Source organism: Emydura macquarii, unplaced genomic scaffold (genome assembly GCF_026122565.2).
Source record: "Emydura macquarii macquarii isolate MOO-44397 ecotype Brisbane River unplaced genomic scaffold, CSIRO-AGI_Emac_v2 contig_839, whole genome shotgun sequence".
NCBI classification, from domain to species: Eukaryota; Metazoa; Chordata; order Testudines; family Chelidae; genus Emydura; species Emydura macquarii.
The window spans coordinates 3,698-24,197 of NW_027130976.1; the positions used below are offsets into that span (position 1 = coordinate 3,698).

Sequence of the window (20,500 nt, forward strand, 5' to 3'; positions counted from 1 at the left end):
TATGGAGGGTCAGGGATGTGATAGACTGATTCTGGTTGTGGATTTATAACTCCACCATAGGGATGCACTGGTCCCTGATATATGCTGTTAGCCTCATGGTTACATATTGGCCTCATTTATCATTTGCCTAATTCAATTTGGAAATCACTAATAATCAAGAACCACTTAGAAATCGGGTAACAGTATGTGGCCTTGGATTGGCTACAGTCTCTTGGGGTTCCAACATGCAGGGCCAAACCGAGGTCCCAAAGTTCCTTCTCACAATGCCTAATATCACTTCTGCTGCATTCATCCTCTTAACCTGGTCTGGCTTTTACTGGCTGCATAGGCAAGAGCTTGGAGCACTGGTTCCCTACAGGGGAAGGTTTCTGCTGGAAATGGCATGGGTGTTGGAAAATGAATAACAAAGCACATCCCTCAGCAGAGGGTTGAGGGAGGAACCTGTATTTTCTGGCCTGTGGCAATCTCAGTGCATTTTCTCCAAGATGGAAGCAAAGCCGTTGTTTAAAACGCCAGCTTCTGCTCTCTTGTGGCACAGGCTGAAGGCTATGGTGTTGGAGAAAATAAAGGGGATTCTATGGGAGACACCGAACCCTCCCACCAACAATTAAACAGTAAGTGTCTAGGTCCCCCTTCCGCATCTATCGTTGGAACAGACAGGTGGGTAAATACCAAAATTCAGACTAAAGCAAAACAATTTATTCAGGGGACAAATAACGAACGAGGGGTCACTTGGGGATTTAACAGGGTGGAGCTTAACTCCAGATTCTTTCCCAACTTAAACCTAAGCTACCCAGTTAATAAGTTAACAAAGTTAATAAGAACTACTCAAGGTCTTTCTTCACCCTTCTGGGGTGCTGTTCACGACTCCCAGGATGATGAGCCAGGAACTCAGGATCTGCTGATGGACTCGAACCGCTGCAGGTAGGTCTGCTGATCTTCTTGTGGGTGGCTATCCGAGATGCTCTTCCTAGAGGCTTCTCTTCTTCTCTCAGCGACTCCTGCGCGCGAGGACACCTTGCTGCCTCTAGAGCGGACAGCCCCGAGCCGACTGGCTCGCTGCCATTTATAGAGTCCTGGTGCCAGGCAGATCACATTCCTTTCCACTTGACCTTTCCTGCCTTTTTCCCAGAAAGGGCGGGAAACACTGGGGAAGAAGACCTCCAAGATGGAGTCCTAGTTGTTCTTTTGCCCTTTCTAAATGGCGGTCAGCTTAAACATTTCACTCAATTAACATCATAATTCCCACCCTGTGGATTTTACCCATAAGGAATGGGGAACACAACATGACGGTATTCTCAACCCAACATTTCCCCTCCTTGACACGTGCGTGGGCTCAAGTAGTAATATTGCCCGTGTATCACCATAATAATTACAATGTAACCTCTGTTCATTCATCCACCTTATCTTTCTTTTCACCCATAAACAGGTTATCATCCAAGCCAAAAATAGTCCTATTTGAATGATTAACATAACAGTGAATGGGTGTATTAAAGTATGCCAAACGCTGGCTGGGGCAGAGAATAAGCTTTCCCACCATAAGTCCAGGTAGCATGTTGCTTAACTCGTCCCATTATGGCAGTGATCTCTCCCAGAGCATGGTGCACCGAGATCATGACTGCCTTTCCAGTTTCTTTCACCTGATTTAAATGATACCTGATTTCAGGATGCTCAATGAGCTTCCTCATCACTGAAATGTTAGGTCCCAACTATATGGGGGTTATTTCTTGGAACAAATTAAAAGCCAGGTTTGCTTCATTTACTTCAGGCACATCAGATATAAAGCGGATGTCGCATCCTTTAACCCTATATACATTGCATAAACATATATTCATTTTACTGTCATGCTTTATCTTGTAAAACTCATTTACAATAACTTGGGTACATCTGCTTCTTATGCAAACACACCCATATCCTGTCACCACCAGGACAGAGTGGTTATACTTTGCAGGTTTTAGTTTGTAGTGACATTTTCCAGAATCATAGTTCATGCAGATATGCCCTTCTGACTGCATCCTATTTAAACACACATATCCCCTTTCGGAATTCCTTTGACACTCATTTAGATCTACTACGGTGTCATCTATTTTTACTTCTGCAGGGAGGTCTCGGGGAACCATGGTGGTATTTCCTACATATAAACCCAGGGTGACTATGGGGTAAACCCATTAAATAGAGGCATTCTTCATTGTCAACAAGAATCCTAACACCTTCTGGGTTCCTATATCATAGGTGAAGTTTAACAGGTGCCACCATTCTGTGTTTCCCAACTCAAAGGTACTCATTTTACCTTGTAATAATCTTTTCATCTCTATTGGGATGGCTCCATTCCATCCCTCCTTGAGGAAAACACTATTTACAGAGGAGATCCAGGCCTGGGCCTGAGTGCAGGCTATAGCCCGGACTGTGTCCTCTTGTAACCTGTTCAAACCACCTAGTAAAATGCAATCATTCTGTTGCTGTGTTTTGAACCACTCCGTCATTACTTGAGTGATTTCAAATTCTAGAGACGCTATTTGTTCTAACGAGGTGGTGAGGGGCTGTTCTAACAGAGCAATATCCAGTCTTAGATTCCTAATTTTTGTAGCTAGTAACTCAGCATCCACCGCATTTTTAATACCCAGACCAGTACCCAAACCACCTAGGATTTTGGCTGTTAGATCCCGCTTATTGGCTCTCTTATATTTTCCATTCAAGATGGTTATCCAATTACTCCATCCATTTACTGTGTTACTTACATACAGTTGGCATTTTGGTTGTAAGATGCTATAGATACTGGCATTGGGATGCTTATCTTCCTAAGGTAATATTCAGGGTTTACTAAAACTTTTCTCTTGAATTGCTGTCCTATCACTATAGGACCCACCTGAGTGATTTTAGGTTGCCCTACTACAATTACCTCTGTTTCTTGTCTGAGATCATACAAGCTGGTTGCATTCCATATGCCCCTATCACTTGTGTTGACCCACATGTGAAACGTGCCAGCACATATTATTTCATAATTTGTAAGATTAGAGCAAAATTTATTTTATGCTCATTGGATATATTAATAGGCCTCCGCTCCCCACTGCCCGGAGTTGACAATTCATAACATTTGATAACATTTGATATCAGCCTTTAACTACCTGAAAGGGGGCTCCAGGGAGGATGGAGCTCGGCTGTTCTCAGTGGTGGAAGATGACAGAACTAAGAGCAATGGTCTCAAGTTGCAGTGGGAGTGGTCTAGGTTGGATATTAGGAAAAACATTTTCACTAAGAGGGTGATGAAGTACTGGAATGGGTTACCTAGGGAGGTGGTGGAATTGTGGAATCTCCATCCTTAGAGGTTTTTAAGGTGTGGCTTGACAAAGCCCTGGCTGGGATGATTTAGTTGGGTTGGTCCTGCATGGGACTAGATACCTCCTAAAGTCCCTTCCAACCCTAATCTTCTATGATTCTGTGATATGTAAGCATACATTTTTAGAAAAAACAATTGTGTGCAGTTATTACAATTCTAAATATAGTTGATTAAACAACTGCACAAAGTTCATAAAGTATTAATGATAGAGAAAGTGTAACCAAAGAGCTAGTTACATATTACAGGGGACAAACACCTTTCAGAAATGACCTAAAAGGTTTCAAAACAGCAAGAATGGAAAAAAAGGCAGAGAGAAGAAACCAAGCATCTCACTCCTCAGAGAGTTACTGGCCAAATGACACAAATCTCTCCGCTCTGGGAGCTTATGACAATCTACACCTCACTGGCTGAGCCAATCAGAAGGCATTCTTTAATCACGGAGCCTCTTGTGGAATCACACAATATTAAGCTGTATCATATTTTCCTGAGTCATGCTGATCACAGAACTTTACGAATTTATCCATTTATATTTAATTGAACCATATTTTCCTGAGTCACGTTGAACGTAGCATTTTAGTCATTGTCACATATTCAAATGTAAAGTAGAGCTAAAATACCAGTCAAAAGGAATGCATGTAGATTTCTCCATCTAGCTTTTTATAAAACTTATGTATGTTTAGCAGTCACCTTATTTGTTTTTAATTCAGTTCCAGGAATCAAATTTCCTCTTTCTACATAACAGCTTTAGCATCTGTCTTTAAAAAATGGGAGCCAGCTCCCTAATGAAAGGCATAGCTAACTGCAGCAGCAGATCCAGACATCCTGATGGGACAACAGGTGGGTTGAACCCCATAGACTAAGCAGTTGAATCAAATGATTGTATACAGTGTTATTGTTCTATAAAAATAAGTCAAACTACATCTTTAAAGAAAACTTGTAATGTTTTGACTGTCACAATCGTTACGAGATATATATACAGGCTAGGGGTATGCATTTAAGTATTTGTGTATGTAGAGAATGTGTTCATAAAACTTCAGCGCCACTCCACAGCAGGACAGGAAGCAATCAGTCAGGGAGAGACACCTCCCAAAACAGGTGTTTACACAAAATCCAGTGCAAGTAACAATCCATTGTGCAACCCTGGAAAAGGCAAGAATGGGACATTAAATTTAATAGAAAGACATTGAGACAACCAGGAATTTCCCCACACTGAATACCTATAGTGACTGAAGAACAATCCTTTTAAAATGGAAGGGATTTGAAAGGAAAGGCATCAAGAATCTGTAGGACAGTCACCTGGCAGGTGCTCTCTGTGAAACACAGGATCCCCTCAATGACAGGGGTTTGGTGGGACCCTGTTCTAAGAGCAGGGGTGCACTGTAATAGAAAAGGGATTTTTACTGAATTTGAACGTGTGAAGCCTGAGGTTACATCTTTATGTTTATTTTTCATGTAACTGTTTGCTTTTCCTTATCATTTGATCTTTGAATCTGTGATTTTTCTATTAAATAAACCTTTGTTTATTTTCACCTCAAGCAGGTCTCTGGGGTGCAAAACATTGGAGTGTGCAAGCCAAAGTAAACTGGTGTCTTTGAGGTTGGTTTCATGCCTTAGGGGTGATGAACCAGAGGGGAAAAGACCGAGTGGCCGAGAAATGAATTTCTTCAGTCTCTTATATTTATTGATAATTAGCACCTATTGACTTTAGCTATAAGGAGCCCTCTTAATTTAAATCCTGTAACACCAGTTTCCAAAGTGTGAAGATTTTGGGGGGTCAGTATGGTATTCCTGTCAAACACCACCATGCCTGTGAAAATCGCTGCTGTAAGTGTATTAGTACAGAATGCGTTGAAGTGTATAGGACAAGAATGAGATGTCCCAGCTGCAAGCTACTTTGCAGGTCCAACGCCTGTGCAGTTGGTAAAGCTGACTGTGAAACTCAATGTCTTTGTGATGGGTGTGGTTTCTACAATGTTAAAAATCCTCACTGGAAAAGCATGATATGTTCTCAGTGCTATGAGGAGACTGGCAGCATGGATGGTCACTAGTGTTTTATGTGGAGTACTTTATTTGCTTTCCTGAAGAGGGTGAAGATTGTCTTTTATGATTTTTGCATGCAAGAAACAGGGGTGCGTGCCAAATTATGGCTGTGCCATGCATTTAGATAATGCATCCAGTTGGGAGTTTGAAGGGGATGACTCGCTGTGTCAGTGAGTTTATTCAGACTTTTGTAGAGAAGCGTTTTAAGTGGTTCACGCTTATTGCCCACAATGCTAAAAGTTGTGACAGTCATTTGACCCTTGGACAGTGGATTAAAGAAAAAAACTGGACATCTGCATTCTAATGCAGGGTGAAAAACTAATGAGTAACAGGGGGCCTTAGAAAACAGATTGGTAGATTCTTTAAATGTTCTGCCTATGAAACTCAGCAAGTTGCCCAAGGCTATGGAGTCTGACAGAGTCAAGGGGCATTTCCCACGTTTTCAACACATCAGCGAATCAGAATGATGTGGGCCCTATTCCTAGGGTAGAGCACTTTGGGGTAGATCACATGCAGAGAAAGAGCAGTTTCTGAACTGCTGCTAGCTCAGTCACCAGACTGAATTTGATCTCCAGAAAGACACTGACATTTTGTGAGGCTTCTGCCTGGCTCAGAAAAGAAGTAATGGAAATGACAAAGCAGCAGATAGTTAAAAACCCAGGGCAGGATAACGACAAGGTGGTGACTAATTGTGTAGTCACCTTTCAGTGCATGTACTGGTTTACATGTACTGGTTTAATTTTTTAAAACTGCAAACCATCGCTCTTTTGCCATGAGATAGTTACCATAATCAGCAGAAGAGATATTCCACGCCCTCTGTTCAATGGCTGATGTACACAGCCCCCTCAGAGAACATCCACATCCAGCATGCTTTGCAAAGTGAGGAGGTAGGGTCCTACTTCTTGGATGGTTACTCTATCACTGCCGGTAAGCCTACAGCTTCTGCATTTAACTGCTGCTTTTGTCATGGCTCTTCCAGCTGCTACTGTGAGAATGATCACCTGCTTAATGCAATGTTTGGACAGGCTGAATTTCTGAGACGGCAGGGCACTGAGGTGAGGATGATACGGGAATATGAGTGGAAGGTGATGTAAGCTAATGATAGACAAGTGGGGGATTTTTTTACATGAAAAAGACCTGCCACCACCTTTGACTCCTGGAAAGGCCCTTTATGGGGTAGAACATAGGGTGATGTCATAGAACATAGGGTGACGAGATGTCCTGATTTTACAGGGGGAGTCCCGATATTTGGGGCTTTTTCTTATATAGGTGACTATTACCTCCCATACCTGTCCCAATTTTTCACACTTGCTATCTTGTCACCCTAGTAGAACAAATGCTGTCTGTCTGTATTACAAGCCACAGCCCGGGGATTATTACCATGATTTCACCAGGCTCTACCCTTTTGTTAACAAGACTAAAAAGTTCCCCATGGGGCACCACATCATACAAGAATTTTGGGGCTATCAGACAGCACTTGGGCATAGCCAAAGTTCAAGTGAACGCTCCAAGACAGCTATTTCCCTGTTCTACTCAACAGGGCTGATGGTAAACTAACGTTCCCCCTATGTGCCTGTTGTGCAAAAACAAGGCAAAAGGACCTCTCTACTCACAGTCTGGAGGTTTTAAGAGGGACTGGGTGCATAACAGAACTAGTGGAGGCTCTAGACAAAGGTTATAGGGTCTGTGCAATTTATGAATTCTGGCATTTTTAATTGCTCTTCTGACACTGTTTTCAGACCACATTAAAATGCACCTCAGACAGACAGAGGCCTCATGGTTCCCTCACTGCTGTACAGATGATTTGAAACCTTACCCTCCCCCCAGCACATTAAGGAGTACTATTAAAGAGATGGCATATGTTTACATCTAAGCAAAATTAAGGAGAATCCTGCAAAAAGACAAATCTTTCAAGATTGTTTTAACACTCCTTGTGGGGAAAATTTATCCAGAGGATCAATCTGACTAACACCAGACCAGTGCTGGCCCCTGACAAGCTCTTTAAGTACGTCTTTGTGCCTTATTACAGAATGGCAGTGTGTGAGTTTTCTGATGAAGATGCATCCTTGGTGTGCTGGAAGTATGCAGAAGAACACTGCACCCATTCCAGCACCACTAATGTGTTCGTAGCAGGCTTTTCCCGTTTCTGCTAGGCTAGAGCTTTACCAGTGGTTAGACAGATTGCTAGAGTGGTGTCTGTCCCACGATACTGATTCTGTGATCTTTGTGAATAAAGCCGGGGATTGGAACCTCTCCCATGGGGGATTATTTAGGGGATCTGACCAATAAGATACTGACATTTTGGAGTTTGTGGCCACAGGTCCTAAAACATATGGGTACAAGCTAGCTGGCGGTAAGACATAGGTGGAGAAACCTGACCCTTTTAAAACTGCTCATCAGAGCTACCCTGCAGCAGAGGAAGGCTATTTTGTGTGTTGCCTCTGATGACATGATGGCAGCTATCTCAGAAATAGCACTTAATGCTTTAAAAGGAAATGTCCCCCTGGAACGCCAGCAGGTAAGCTTTGTTTGCTTGCACCCAGCTGGGTGGGGCACTGGGTTGCTGAGATTTTCCAGGTCCTGACTGGCATTAACGTAACCTTTTGGCCCAGGGAGACCCGGTTTGTTCTGTATGTTGAGTTTCAGGTTTCCTTGAACTATTTGTCTGATAAGGCACCTTTGTACTTGTTGGTGGTGTTTTTAAGCAGCACAGGGTGGGACAGATCAACTCCTCTGACTCCTCCCCCTGCAGTGTGCTGTGACTTTACTACAAAAAGATTCATTACGTTCCTCTTCAGTCTGTGCTGTCCCAGCAGGCATCAGGCCCATTTAATCTAATGCTCATTAGGACTGGATATACTGCCAGGGCACCGAGCCGCTGGCTGAGATTTCAAGGCATCTGAAGTCAGATCACTCTTCACGTTGGTATTTATTGGCTTCCTTCTCCCCAGGTTTCCACTAGATGCAACCGAGCTGGGAGCACCACTCTGACTGGGTTTCATGCCAAGCTCATTAGCAAAGTTCATTAGAGGCATTTTCATTAACAAGCTTCATCGCAGGGAAAGTGCAGCACAACAGACCTTTACTTGGATTCTACCCCGCTTCTTGCAGAAACATGGGGCGGGGAGAAATTCTCCTGCTCCAGGAAGGCCCATCCAGACATCCTTGCATCACACGATAGTTGTGCGTCATGCAGGTCTCATTTACAGGAACTGTTGCCTTGCAGCAGCGAGCTCGCAGAAAAAGGACACATCAGTGAAGGTGTTGAGCAAGAAGAGCTGCCGAGGGTTCGTGCCCCCACCCCCCGCTGCTCCCTCCATGCACCCCGAGCTGTGCGCTTCTGAACTGTGCCATGGCACATCTGTACCCACTTGTGCTCCACACTCTCCGCAGGACCTCCTCGTTAGCCTCTTCCTCGCCTTGGCCAAGGTGGCCATCTATAACCCAGGGAGATGTTGGCTGAGGAGGTGCTCTGTGACTGTGGGGCCTATTTCCGTTCCTCCGTCTGATCACATATCCAGGCAGAATTCCTCTGGGCCACATCCGCTGACTCCAGAGCTACTTTTGAGGAGCAGTGGGCACTGTCTGGGGTTCTTTGCTCCAGGTCCCCTTCAGTTTCCCTCCATTTAGCCCTCTGACCTTCACACCCATTCCTGTTTTCTCATGTTGTCGTCCCTGAAATCAGTTGGGTCCCGTGCCCACTGATTTCTCCCCTTAGGCTGGGGAAGGGGCTTTTAGCTGTGGGCGGGCATACCCAAATAGTAGTGGCTGGCATATTTGGGTATTCGGGAACCTCTGAGACTGAGTCCCAGTGCCAACTGGCAAAGGGTTCACTCTTCTAACAGTAATTCCCATCAGGCCTGACAAACTTGCTACACCTAACACACTAGTTCCTGGTACTTCTCTATAATGAGTATTTTGTAAGATATCAATGAAAGGTGGAGAGACACTGGTCATCACAGGCAGTGCAAGATCCATGGCATGTAAGGAGTTGTGTAGCCACTAAAAATGTTTTAAACTATGGAACCAGGGTCAGTTGACAAACAGTTTTTTTGCCAGACCCACCATGTCCATTCACCTGTCCTTGCTTAACAAAAGCACCATCAAACAAACACAATGGGAGCTTCACGGGCATTCAAGTCAGCATGAGGATGTGAAGTCCACACGGGAAGATGCTGGAGACTAAATTGTCTCTGGGCTGCACAGACAATGAACTTTGGGGTTTAAGAGGACGGCACAAGAAGCCATGTTTTGTCCTGCACCCAGGAAGTAACGGGGCCATGGAATTATGTTAATGAAAACGGGATCTCAAGCAGGGGGTTTGCCTGAACGCACTGCAAGAGACATTTGGGTAAGATAGGCTAACATCCCTTGTCTAAAGGAATCTGTTAGTTAAGATTAGATTAGAAGCATATTATACTTGTTATCTGTAACTTGCTCTTATTGTTCTTGCTCACTAGGTCTTACATCTTAACCATTGCTCATAAACGTATTTCTTTTCAGTATAAACAAGTGACATCAGAGCTGACAGCTGAACAAAACAAGCTTGTGTGCACGTTCCCCGGGGGAGCACCATACGGTGAGTATCCAGAGCCAGGGGCTGGAAACAATAGGGGGATGTTTGAGGCATGCAGGGAGTGGAGTGCAGAAATGGGTTATCTCCAAGCTCTGCTCTGCCTGAATATGGGCCTTTTGCCTAATTGCCAGGCAGCTCTTCAGGGAAGGGAGCCACTGGATTTATATAACGCTCTGGCTGCTGAGGGTTCTGGCTACTAACTGTGGTAACAAATAGGTTTTTTTCCAGAACAAAAATGGAAATACCACCTCTTTCCAAGAACTACTGCCTTGAAGACATTACAATCTATGTGATCGGAACAGCCTTGGCAAGGGCAGTTGCTGTAGGTTTTCTAATACTCTGTTACCAATGTAATGGGTGCATTGAACACCTATGCAGCTAAAACACTGCAGACAACATAAGGTGAAGCACTGGGACTTACAAGCTCTCCTGGACGACAGAAGCAAGAGCTTTCCCCACACAATGGAAACGTGATTTTTTTATGCTGCTGTAAGTGCTGTTTGCTCCTGTCATTAGCTGGGGTTAATTGCTGAGTGTTTCTGTGGCTATTGTCTCCCCCATGCTTTATGTGCAGAGCACAGACTGTAGGCAAGGAACCCCGGTGTGCTCATGCAGCACTTCACTTTCACTTTCAAGACAGAAGCTGGGTTGGTGGCCAGCCAGCACCAGGAAAACCTGTCATCCCTAACTCACCAGCAGGCTCCAGCACCAAACCATCTCAGCAACTCCCAGCTGGTAGCCTGAAGTAGCAGAAAAGCACTTGGGTGCTCCTGTCCACACTAGCTCCAGCCGTTGCTGAGGCCCCTGTGCTACCATGACCAGGGGACACCTTGAGCCTCATTTTCAGTGGTAAGGGATCCATAACAAGGGCAATGTGCAGAGTGACACTGCCCCCTCACTTCGTCTCTGAACTGGACATTGACTAGGGGCTGCATTTCCAGCATCTTCAGGCCAATACGGGGCCACGTTCTAACCGTGACTCTTTCCACTGCTAGTTCAGTCCATGCACATTTTGCCTGCACCTTATTGGAGTGTAATCATCAGCTACAGACCTTTGTCCACTTAACATGACACATGGAACGCAGTTTCCTTATTTATTAAAAATTCTGACGGGTGCGACACGCTCATGCAGGTTGCTGAGGAGCAGCAGGAGGCGGGGAACCAGCCAGGTTTGCTTTCCAGAGCCAGTTTGAAGTACCACATTCATCCCTCCTGCAACTTGGGCACAGCCAACAGTTAGGAGTCCTCACAGCTCCGTGAATCACTTAACAGGCTCAATCCTGTCCCTCAGCCACAGGCGCCTCCTTGTTCGTTAGACAGACAAGCAGCAGCTCAAACCCCTTCTGAATCCATAGTCAACAATCTTTCACCCTATGCTGCAGCCAGATCACAGTGGGGTCCCCTCTCTTCATCTCTTCCTCACAAACTTCTTGGTCGCAGAGTTGGGATTCATGCGCCTCCGGCCTGCACCCAGTGCTGCATCCCGGATCTGCAGGTTGGCCGCACGGCTATAGATGTCATTCTCGGCAAAGGGAGAAACCCCTGCAATATAATCCGGGTCAAAGACATTGGTTTTCTGCCTTGCCTTCTGGGAAAGCCGCTGCTGAGGAAAGCGCTGGTCCTCGGCCAAGTGGGGGTTGCTGGCATGTTTTCCCCCTTGGGGAGCTGGCAAGGAGTACTGTGAGAGAGAGTAAAAGTCGTTAAGGACCAGAGTCCCCTTGCAAAGCCAGGACACGGCCGAGGCCAGGTCCTCCCAGGAACTCATACCCAAATAGTAAGACTCAGAAGCTATCTGTGAAGTGGTGACTGGATCAGTCTACAGACCTGTATAAGGCACCAAAATTTAGGAAGAGGGCTCTTCTACCTACCAGACAAAGCCTCAACATTGAAGCTAGATAAATCTAGATCAGAACTAAGTGAGGGTAATTAACAATGGGAACAATTTACCAGGCTGTGGTAGATTCTCCATCAAAGGAAGCTTTTAAAAAGACTGGATGTCTTTTTGAAACATACGCCCTTGTTCAACCACAGCGACTGGCTGTGAAAGCAGAAATTAATTCAGGGAAAGCCTATGGCCTCTTATGCAGGAGGCCAGGCTAGATGGTCACAGTGGTCCCTTCTGGTCCTAATCTGAGAAACTCCTTCCATGCCAACAAGCCATGGCACAAGCGAAACAAATCCCTACATTATTTCACCACTGGAATGTGAAAATATCCCCTGCAGGCCTCTATGCCTGGGGCCCCGAGCCTTTAACAAGACAGACCCCAGTGCTCTTTCTCAGCGTTGCTATGATTACATGACAGCAGACCACCTCGTCTACTGTGCCTAAATCCCAGTGATGAGCTACTCACCCGAAGCCCGCGTGTGTTCAGGACCTTTGGATTGCGGGAAAAGTGCATGTGGAGGGTGCCATCATCATTAACGCTTACTGCAACTTTTTTCAGCGTCTTGTTGCCACAGTGTGGACAGAAGATCCTGGTCATGTCAGATGTTGTCCTAAAGAACAAGAGGAGAAGGGGGTTCAATGCTCCGGTATCTCAGCCTGTGGATCCACCCTGCAGCATACTCCATAAGCAGGATTGTTGGGCTTCAAGTCCCAAACCCTATTAAGAGAGGATGGACCCAGTCTGCTGCACACACAGATCCAAAGAGCTGGGCAACGCACTTGCTTAATGCACCTGTTTTTCCTCTACTGGAGACTCAGGGCTTAGGTCGCTAGATGAATGAGTTTGTTCGGTCCCAACTGATTCCATGACAAGCATTTATCCACAAAAATATACTCCACCACACAATGTAGATAAAGTGGCAGTTCCTGCTCAGGATAAGCCCAGGACTAAAAGAGGGGATGGTACTGGCTAGGACTGAGATGCCTGGGCTTAGTTCTCTTGGGAAAGCTTCTCCATCTGCACTCAGCTGTGTTGTTTAACATTTATATTGACCCATTCAGCTGGCTAAGCACCAAGGACCCCCAGACACCTCCTTGACAAGAGTAACACAGCTCTTTCCTGGCAGGTTCTAACACTTGCAACACGTACTTGAAACAGCCATGACAGCGTAAGATATAGCTTCTGGCCTGCTGGATCAGCATGCCATTCGTTGCCAGCACGTGGAGACCCATCTGGAGCAGAACATTCTGCAAGGAGAAGGAACAATCATGGGGAAAACCCAGTACGAGGAACAGCCAGACGGCTCTTGGAGCACCAATCAACACACAAACAGCAATGTACATTGACAGAAGTGTAGCAAGCCCATGTGTGGACAGCGAGCCTCTGATACAGAAGCAGCTTTGTGGATGGCCTGAAGATAGTTCTGGGAGGAGTTGTTTTGCCAAAGCAGGGCGAGGCCTTGCTGAAGATACTGACTGCAATCTTAGTCTCGTTACCACACCGTGGACAGAACAGTCCCCAGGAGTCCGTCTAGGCCTGGAACCTCTCGCCCAGGGGCCAGTATCTGCTGCATCAGAAGGAAGTCCAAAAAACCTGGTGGTGGTCAATTATGCAATAAACTGCTGGAGGGTGGGGGTGAGGGATATTGGATAGAGGTTAGTTTATGCCCTACCCCCAGATATTGACTCTCCATCTAGTTTGGTTATGGCCCAGCTCTTCTCTAGTACCAACTAACCGAAACGTCAGCTGCAGTGAGGCAACAGCCTTTCTTCACCCTCTCAGGGTGCTGAGTGCATTACATAGCAGTGGCGTACAGAGCTTTCTGGCATTCCACTACAGGCTGGGGGCTTTGGGCATCCTCACTATGTCCATGCTAGTCCCCGCATCCTCTCCACAACTCCTCAGTCTGTGGTGCCATTCCAATGCCCATCTCCCTCTGGGGAGGTGGGTGCAAGAAGAAGAGATGAGGCTGGGGCGATGAAAGGACTAACGTGCAGCCAGGGCATTCTGGGGCTGGGGTAATTGTTGTCAGAGGCAGTGGAGGGGGAGAGCTGGGCTGTGAAACATGGGGATAGTAAGAATTTTTTTGTTTCCTTTTAGGACCAAGAAATTAAATGCTCAAAAACGTCATTAACCCAGAATTAAGGGTGCCCAGTAGTGCCCCCCACCCATCCAGAACGTCATGTTCAGCTACACTCGCACCTCTGAAAACCAAGAAATGAAGAATTAAGGAACACACCCCCACGCCGGACTGCAACCTGAACTCTGCCCTTTGCATGATGCCCCAGCATGCTGACCGCACACACATTATCACTCTGCCTTGACACGCTACACAGCACATGGGGCATGAGCACTGCTGGACAAAGTCTAATGCCTCCTCTTTACTAAGACAAATCTTGGTTTAAGTCGGGTGTAGTGAAAAGGAGCTACCTATACTTAAACACTGAGCCAGCTTCACACAAGCCAGTCCAGACTTGCTACGTTGCCACCCCTCACCTGTGCCCATGGGACTCCTCCTGAGCTACTGCCTTTATTTACCCCCTCATTAAGCTGCAGAGACCACTGTCCTATATATCACCAGCCGCTAACAATCCACATGACAAGACAACCCCTGTGCACCACCAACACAGCCTATTCCTGACCCTTCTGAGCACACATGCACCTCACACACTCAGCAGTAGCTCTGGAAAGCTACGCCAACTAATCCCTCTACCATTCAAGGTAATACAATGACACAGTTGGCGTGGATACAGCCAACTGCTTGAATTCATATCTGGAAAACACAAATAATGACACATTATCTTACAACTTCCTGATGTCGACTCCTGGCACCTCCCCCCCTTCTTTATTGCGCCGTTCCCAGTGGCTATTGCTAGGTCCAGGGGGCAGAGTTAGGCTTGCATTGTGGGGATGGCAAGTGTCTTAATTAAGTCTTCCCTGGTTTTCAGAAGTTTGCATTTCCTTAGCTCTTCACTTCCTGGGTCTCAGAGATTTGATTGTAGCTGAACTTGACATTCTGGAAGGACATGAGCACCAGCGGGGATCCATGGCTCTGTTTTCATGAAGATTTGGGGCACGTCACATGTTAAAAAACCTGTCCAAGCCAATTTCAGACCCAGGCACTTTGCGTCTCACCCTGTGATCATCAAGTGTCCTTACTTGTGTGTTTGGAGACACTATACTGGTTTTGAAAGTCCTAGTAAATTACGGCCCTAGTTCTCCCTTGCCCATTATTTTGCTGACTTGCTCAGTGATGTCCAGCAGAGGTGGAATCTCCCCATTGCAGAAGCCCTACTGCTTTGGCCCCATTCACCCAAGCAGTCCCCCAGCCGCTACTTACCTGCATGGCGAAGTCTGTGGTCACGCAGCCAACCTGCACGTTGGCAGGAGCATTGCCGTACCCCATGCCCTGCTGGATCCTTTTGATGTTGTCAGGTGTTATCCAGCCTTCACCATCATCACTATCACCTTCACTTCCATCCTCCCCAGCACTTTTTTGAGCATCTTCAGACTGGAGCCCCTCCGGTACCTCTGCGCTAACGGAAACTGTGTGAGCTTTCTGGAGAGAGAGAGAGAGAGAGAGAGAGACTCAGTCAGATGTGACCTACGCAGCCCCTATGCAAGCAAGAGGAGTGTTACCAGAGAACGGGGCAGTGACATAACAGCCACAAAGCTAGACAGGAAAGAGCAAGCGAGAGAATCCAGGAAGAAGCCAGCGAACAAGGAGACAGCTGAAATGAGCTGGGCAAAGAATACAGAATTAGAGTTCTCTGCCTCTCACCAGCAGCTCCTGCAGATCCTCTTCAATACTGGGCAGAGGGTTCCTCCAGTATAGGAAGGAACTGAACTCCGGGCTCTCATCCACTGCTGCACGCAGGCGACTTTCAGAGTTGGACAGACATGCATCTTTCCCCAGGTGCTTCGACTAGGTTTGAACAAATAAAAGAAAGTTACTGGAACTGTTGGAATGTCCTCCAGAGCGTTGGGCAACTGCTGCCTTCTTGGTAGCAAGGCCTGACTGCTTGATCCTAGACAGGGAGTGGGGACAGAGGAATACTCTACGTAACTATGGGAAGCTTCCAAGTAGCCACCCGTCTAAAGCGCTAAGAGAGGTCAGGAAGAACTGGAAGAGAACAGACAGCTTGAAGGGATGACTACTGCATACACACCACTGTAACAGTTGTTAAAGCTAAGTACTTGGAGTCAGGACTCCTGGGTTCTATACCTATTCTGCCATTGACTTGTGTGATTTGGGCAAGTCACAAACCTCCCTCTGCCTCAATTTCCCCAGGATACAAAGATATCGACCTGCCTCACGGGAGAGGATAAGCCTTCATGAGTGTGGAAAGCTCTTTTTCCCATGTTGGTACCTTCCATTGGAGGAAACCAAAGCACTATCATAGCTAATGTAAACAGTTACCTTGGACGGCAGGTGGAACCCAGCGACATGGACAGGGGCCTCTGGATGCTGTATGGAGGAGCTCAGCTGAACCTGCAGGGGATTAAGAATAACAGCGAGTGCGGCAAGCAGAGCAGAACACGTGACTAGGACTAGTTCCTAGGCCAGCAACACAGGGATGGCCTGTGCATGTGTACAGAAGAACCCCACCAGCAACGAAGCTTAGCTGACTTTAACTGTTTTCAAAACCCAGAGTGAAAGGTTTTGAATAGCAATAGCAGGAGACTGACTGCACTTTTTAACAGACAGCTAGAAACAAGCTGTCAGAGCTCTCTGTTCAATCCCCAAGATCTCTCAACTCTGGAATATTTACATTACATGGAAACTTAGTTCATAAGATGCATCACAGAACTCGCAGCCCTGGGTGGAGTGTGGGGGGGTGGGGATGTGACATGGCTTTAAGCCATGTTTGAGCCTTCCCAATTCTGGGCTGCTCTGGGGGACGGAGTGGCCCGCAGCATAAATCAGACAGTCCCTGAGGGCCATCAGTGTCATGGCAGCCTCCCTGGGTTGCCCGAAGGTGGGCAGTGCTGCTTAGAATTTTTGCGGTGTTCCAGCTCTGCCCCATAAACATCCCTCCCACACCAGCACCATTGGTTGCAGGCTGGGGACAGAGGGGTTCGGCCAGCTGGCTGTGAAAGCAGCCTTATATCTGTCTTCTGCAGTGCCTGCATCAGAGAATCCTCTTCAGGCCAAATCTGGGTTTTCCAGAGCCCCTTTACGTAGCTCTGCTCTTTCAGCCAGCGTAAAGGAGCCAGAATGGGGTTGTAGATCTCCCCGTGGTGTGTTCATGAAAGGTGACAGACTCCTAACAGGTAAATCTTTGTGATTCATAGTTTAACAATTGACAGCTGATTACATTACTGTATTGTATTTAATTTTTGCTTAATACATTTTGTAGGGACAGGAATTATTTGGAGGGGAGGCAGGGGGAAAGAAGTGACTATTGCCCTGAGTAGGGTAAATCCTGCAAGCTATTTGTTCACCTGGGCTAAGGAAAAAAATAGTACCATAACGCATAAGCACAAGCATACTAATTCTGGCATTTTCTAACTTGAGTGTTAGAGTTTGCAATCTTAACATTATTTTAACAAGTTTTTCAGATATAATATTTTAACCTAACTTCTCCAATGCTGCCAGATATTTCTTTCAAAAATATAATTTAAATTTCTCTGGGGACCAGACGTGCTTTTGGAGACCAGACAAAAAGGGTCACATGTCCACGGCACCAGATCATGACAGCAGATGCAGACTGAGTTTTACATCAAGAATTGGAATTAAACCCCTGTCCTTCTCACCAACATATACCGCTCACCCATCACCTGGGGAAAGCCTGTTCACTCATGAAGGCAGTAATCCTGAAGGACCTACCCAGCACTCTGGTAGGAGTTTGGGTTTGTCACTTCAGGGGAGTTTACCTTTTTTTCTGGTTCTGTCTTCAGATGAGCTACCCCAACAATCTCTGCCTCCAATTGGTAGGTCAGGGCTAGCACCTGGAGATCTGTGGCCGACAGACTGGGGTAGTCGCCAGTCTTTTTTGAAAACTCTGTCACTATAACAAAGGGAGAATGCCGTCACTGGGGGGGTTCCATCTGGCCGAGTCCAACGGTTAGCAGATACATGGATATCAATGAGCCCTTTCACAGGCAATTAGAACTTCCAGAAAAATACAAAATACAGAAGTTGGCTTGGGGTGGCTGCAGAGGTTACTCTTTCATTTGAACCATTCCTATTTATTGAGAATTTTTCCCATAGCCCCCAAACTTTTAAGGGCATTTTCTCTTTAAATCTCATCCTAAAATCTTTTCTTGCAGGCTTATGATTACCTCTGTATAAAGGGGTCTGTGGTGTTATATCAAAAAGCATTTATCTGCTGAGAGCAAGAATATTTGTAAAGAACCCAGAAGTAGCATTAATTTTCTCTTGAAAAGTGACAGTAAGGTTATTTTAGGCTCAAAATGTATGTTTTCATAGTAATGGGCTAAGCAGATCAAAGACGTCTATATTCTGTCATGCCTCTCCTCATCCATTCAGCCACTAGAATCATTTAGATGTGACAATGATCCTCTCTGTGGAATGTCTGAAATAAATTCAATGAAAACAGTTTTATTTGAATGCTAACTTCCCCCAGAGAGATTTCAACCCAAACATCACAGCCTTGTGCTACTGCATGAGACCTAGGAAGCAAAACTGATTAGAAACAAAAGTCAAACTGGCTATTCTGCTGTCCTAGCCAAGTTGGGTGGGAATTAACAGCATGTAGGGTGAGAGTATGCTGGACTTAAAACTCTTTGTTTCAATCACAGAAGCAGGAACTGAGTAAAGGAATGAGGCTTTCATCCTGACAAATGCTCTAAGGTTAAGGTTAACAGAATCCAGGCCCAATTTATATGAAGAAAATAGCTTGTTCAGAGTAAAGTTGTACAAGTGCCAGTACTGGCAGGAGGGATCTAGAGTTAGCTGAGCTTTGAGGCCAGCTCACCTACCTAGTTTAACATATTCAGGGAAGGGTTGTTTGAAGTGAAGCTGGTAGGGCAGCACAGCCAGTCGCCTCCTGGTTTCCTTGTCCCGGATTTCATTGACCACCTCCTTAACGGTATAAATGTTTCTGCCAATGTCCTGTTGTATGAGACACAAGAATTTCAGCTATTAGGAACAGGGACAAATGATTCTCAAATTCCAAGGCCAGAAGGAATATGGAGACATCCAGCCAGAGTAGTGTAGTTCCAGAGCAGGTCCATACACAACGCCCATCACTATGGAGCCAAATACTGAGTTTTGCATCAACCTTCACTGCAGAGGATGTGAAGGAGATTCCCATACCTACGCCATTCTTTTAAATCTGAGGAACTGTCTTAGACAGAGGTGTCAATAGAGAAGTAGTTTTGGAACAAATAGATAAATTCAACAGTTATAAGTCACCAGGACCAGATGGTATTCACCCATAAGTTCTGAAGAAACTAAAATATGAAATTACAGAATTATTAACTGTGGGATGTAACCTATCGCTTAAATCAGCTTTTTTACTAGATGACAGCTAATTGATTCCACTTTTTTAAAAAGGCTCCAGAGGCAATCCCGGCAATTACAGGCTGGAAAGCCTAACTTCAGTACCAGGCAAATTGGTTGAAAAACTATAGTAAAGAACAGAATTATTAGACACGTAGATGAACACAATTTGTTGAGAACAAGTCAACAAGGGTTTTGTAAAAGGAAATCATACCTCACCAATCTCTTAGAATTCTTTGAGGGAGTCAACAAATGTGTGGACAAGAGTGATCCAGAAAACCTTTGACAACAAAGGCTCTTAAGCAAAGTAAGCAGTCATGGGATAAGAGAGAAGGTCCTCTCATGGATCAGTAAGTGGTTAAAAGACAGGAAACAAAGGGTAGGAAACAAAGGGTAGGAATAAAGGGTCAGTTTTCATGATGAAGACAGGTAACTAGCAGGGTCCCCCCAAGGATCTGTACTGGGACCAGTGCTGGTCAACATATTAATAAGTGATCTGGAAAAGGAGGGAAAATGTGCAGCTGACACCAAATTATTCAAGACCGTGAAGTCCAAAGCAGACCGTGAAGAGCTACAAAGGGGTCTCACAGAAGTGGGTGACTGGGCCACAACGTGGCAGGTAAAATTCAGTGTTGATAAAGGCAAAGCACAGCACAGTGGGAGACAGAATTCCAACTAGAGGTAGGAAATGCTGGGGTCTAAATGAGCTGTTACCAGTCAAGAAAGATCTCGGGTCACTGCGGACAGGTCTCTGAACACAGCCGCAGCAGGAGGCGGGGCAGAGACGAGGCGGAGCGCGGCGGGATGAGAACGGCTGCGGGACAGGAGAGGCCCGAGGGGCGGGGACCCCGGCCGGCGGCGCAGGGCCGAGTCACTCCCCCCGTCACACAACGCACGACCCCGGCCGCCCACCCGCAGCGACCTGCCCAGGCCGGGTGACGAGCCCCACGGCCCAGACCCAGGCCCAGGCCCAGGCCTCCGGGCACCCACCTGCAGCGGCGCCCTCCGCAGAAAGGCGCCGGCGTCCGCCACGACGTGCTCCGCCGCGGCCATCTTAGCTCCCACGAGCCGTCCCAGCCACCCCGCGGCATGCTGGGAGCGGGGGGGGGGGGTTTGCGGGGCCGCGGTGCATGGCGGGATCGGCCGTGGCCGAGGTGCATGCCGGGAGCTAGGCGAAACCTCCTCCCCCATTT

The 20,500-nt window shown here is 46.4% G+C and overlaps 1 protein-coding gene and 1 long non-coding RNA gene across 2 annotated transcripts; one reads left to right on the top strand and one right to left on the bottom strand.

Moving 5' to 3' along the window:
- Positions 1–310: 310 nt before the first annotated feature.
- LOC137149793 (uncharacterized) lies at positions 311–14,927 on the top strand. The gene is made up of 5 exons (XR_010918841.1): positions 311–924; positions 4,045–4,174; positions 6,357–6,432; positions 9,881–9,956; positions 13,940–14,927. It is a non-coding gene; the product is annotated as an uncharacterized lncRNA (long non-coding RNA).
- On the bottom strand, positions 11,034–20,431 carry NOB1 (NIN1 (RPN12) binding protein 1 homolog). Its single transcript, XM_067543388.1, has 9 exons — positions 20,298–20,431; positions 18,785–18,917; positions 17,717–17,850; positions 16,260–16,331; positions 15,621–15,764; positions 15,180–15,398; positions 12,989–13,086; positions 12,305–12,449; positions 11,034–11,631 (listed from the first exon to the last, which is right to left on the bottom strand). The coding sequence occupies exons 1-9, from the start codon at positions 20,358–20,360 to the stop codon at positions 11,362–11,364; spliced, it is 1,278 nt and encodes a 425-aa protein (XP_067399489.1). The 5' UTR covers positions 20,361–20,431; the 3' UTR covers positions 11,034–11,361.
- Positions 20,432–20,500: the final 69 nt, after the last annotated feature.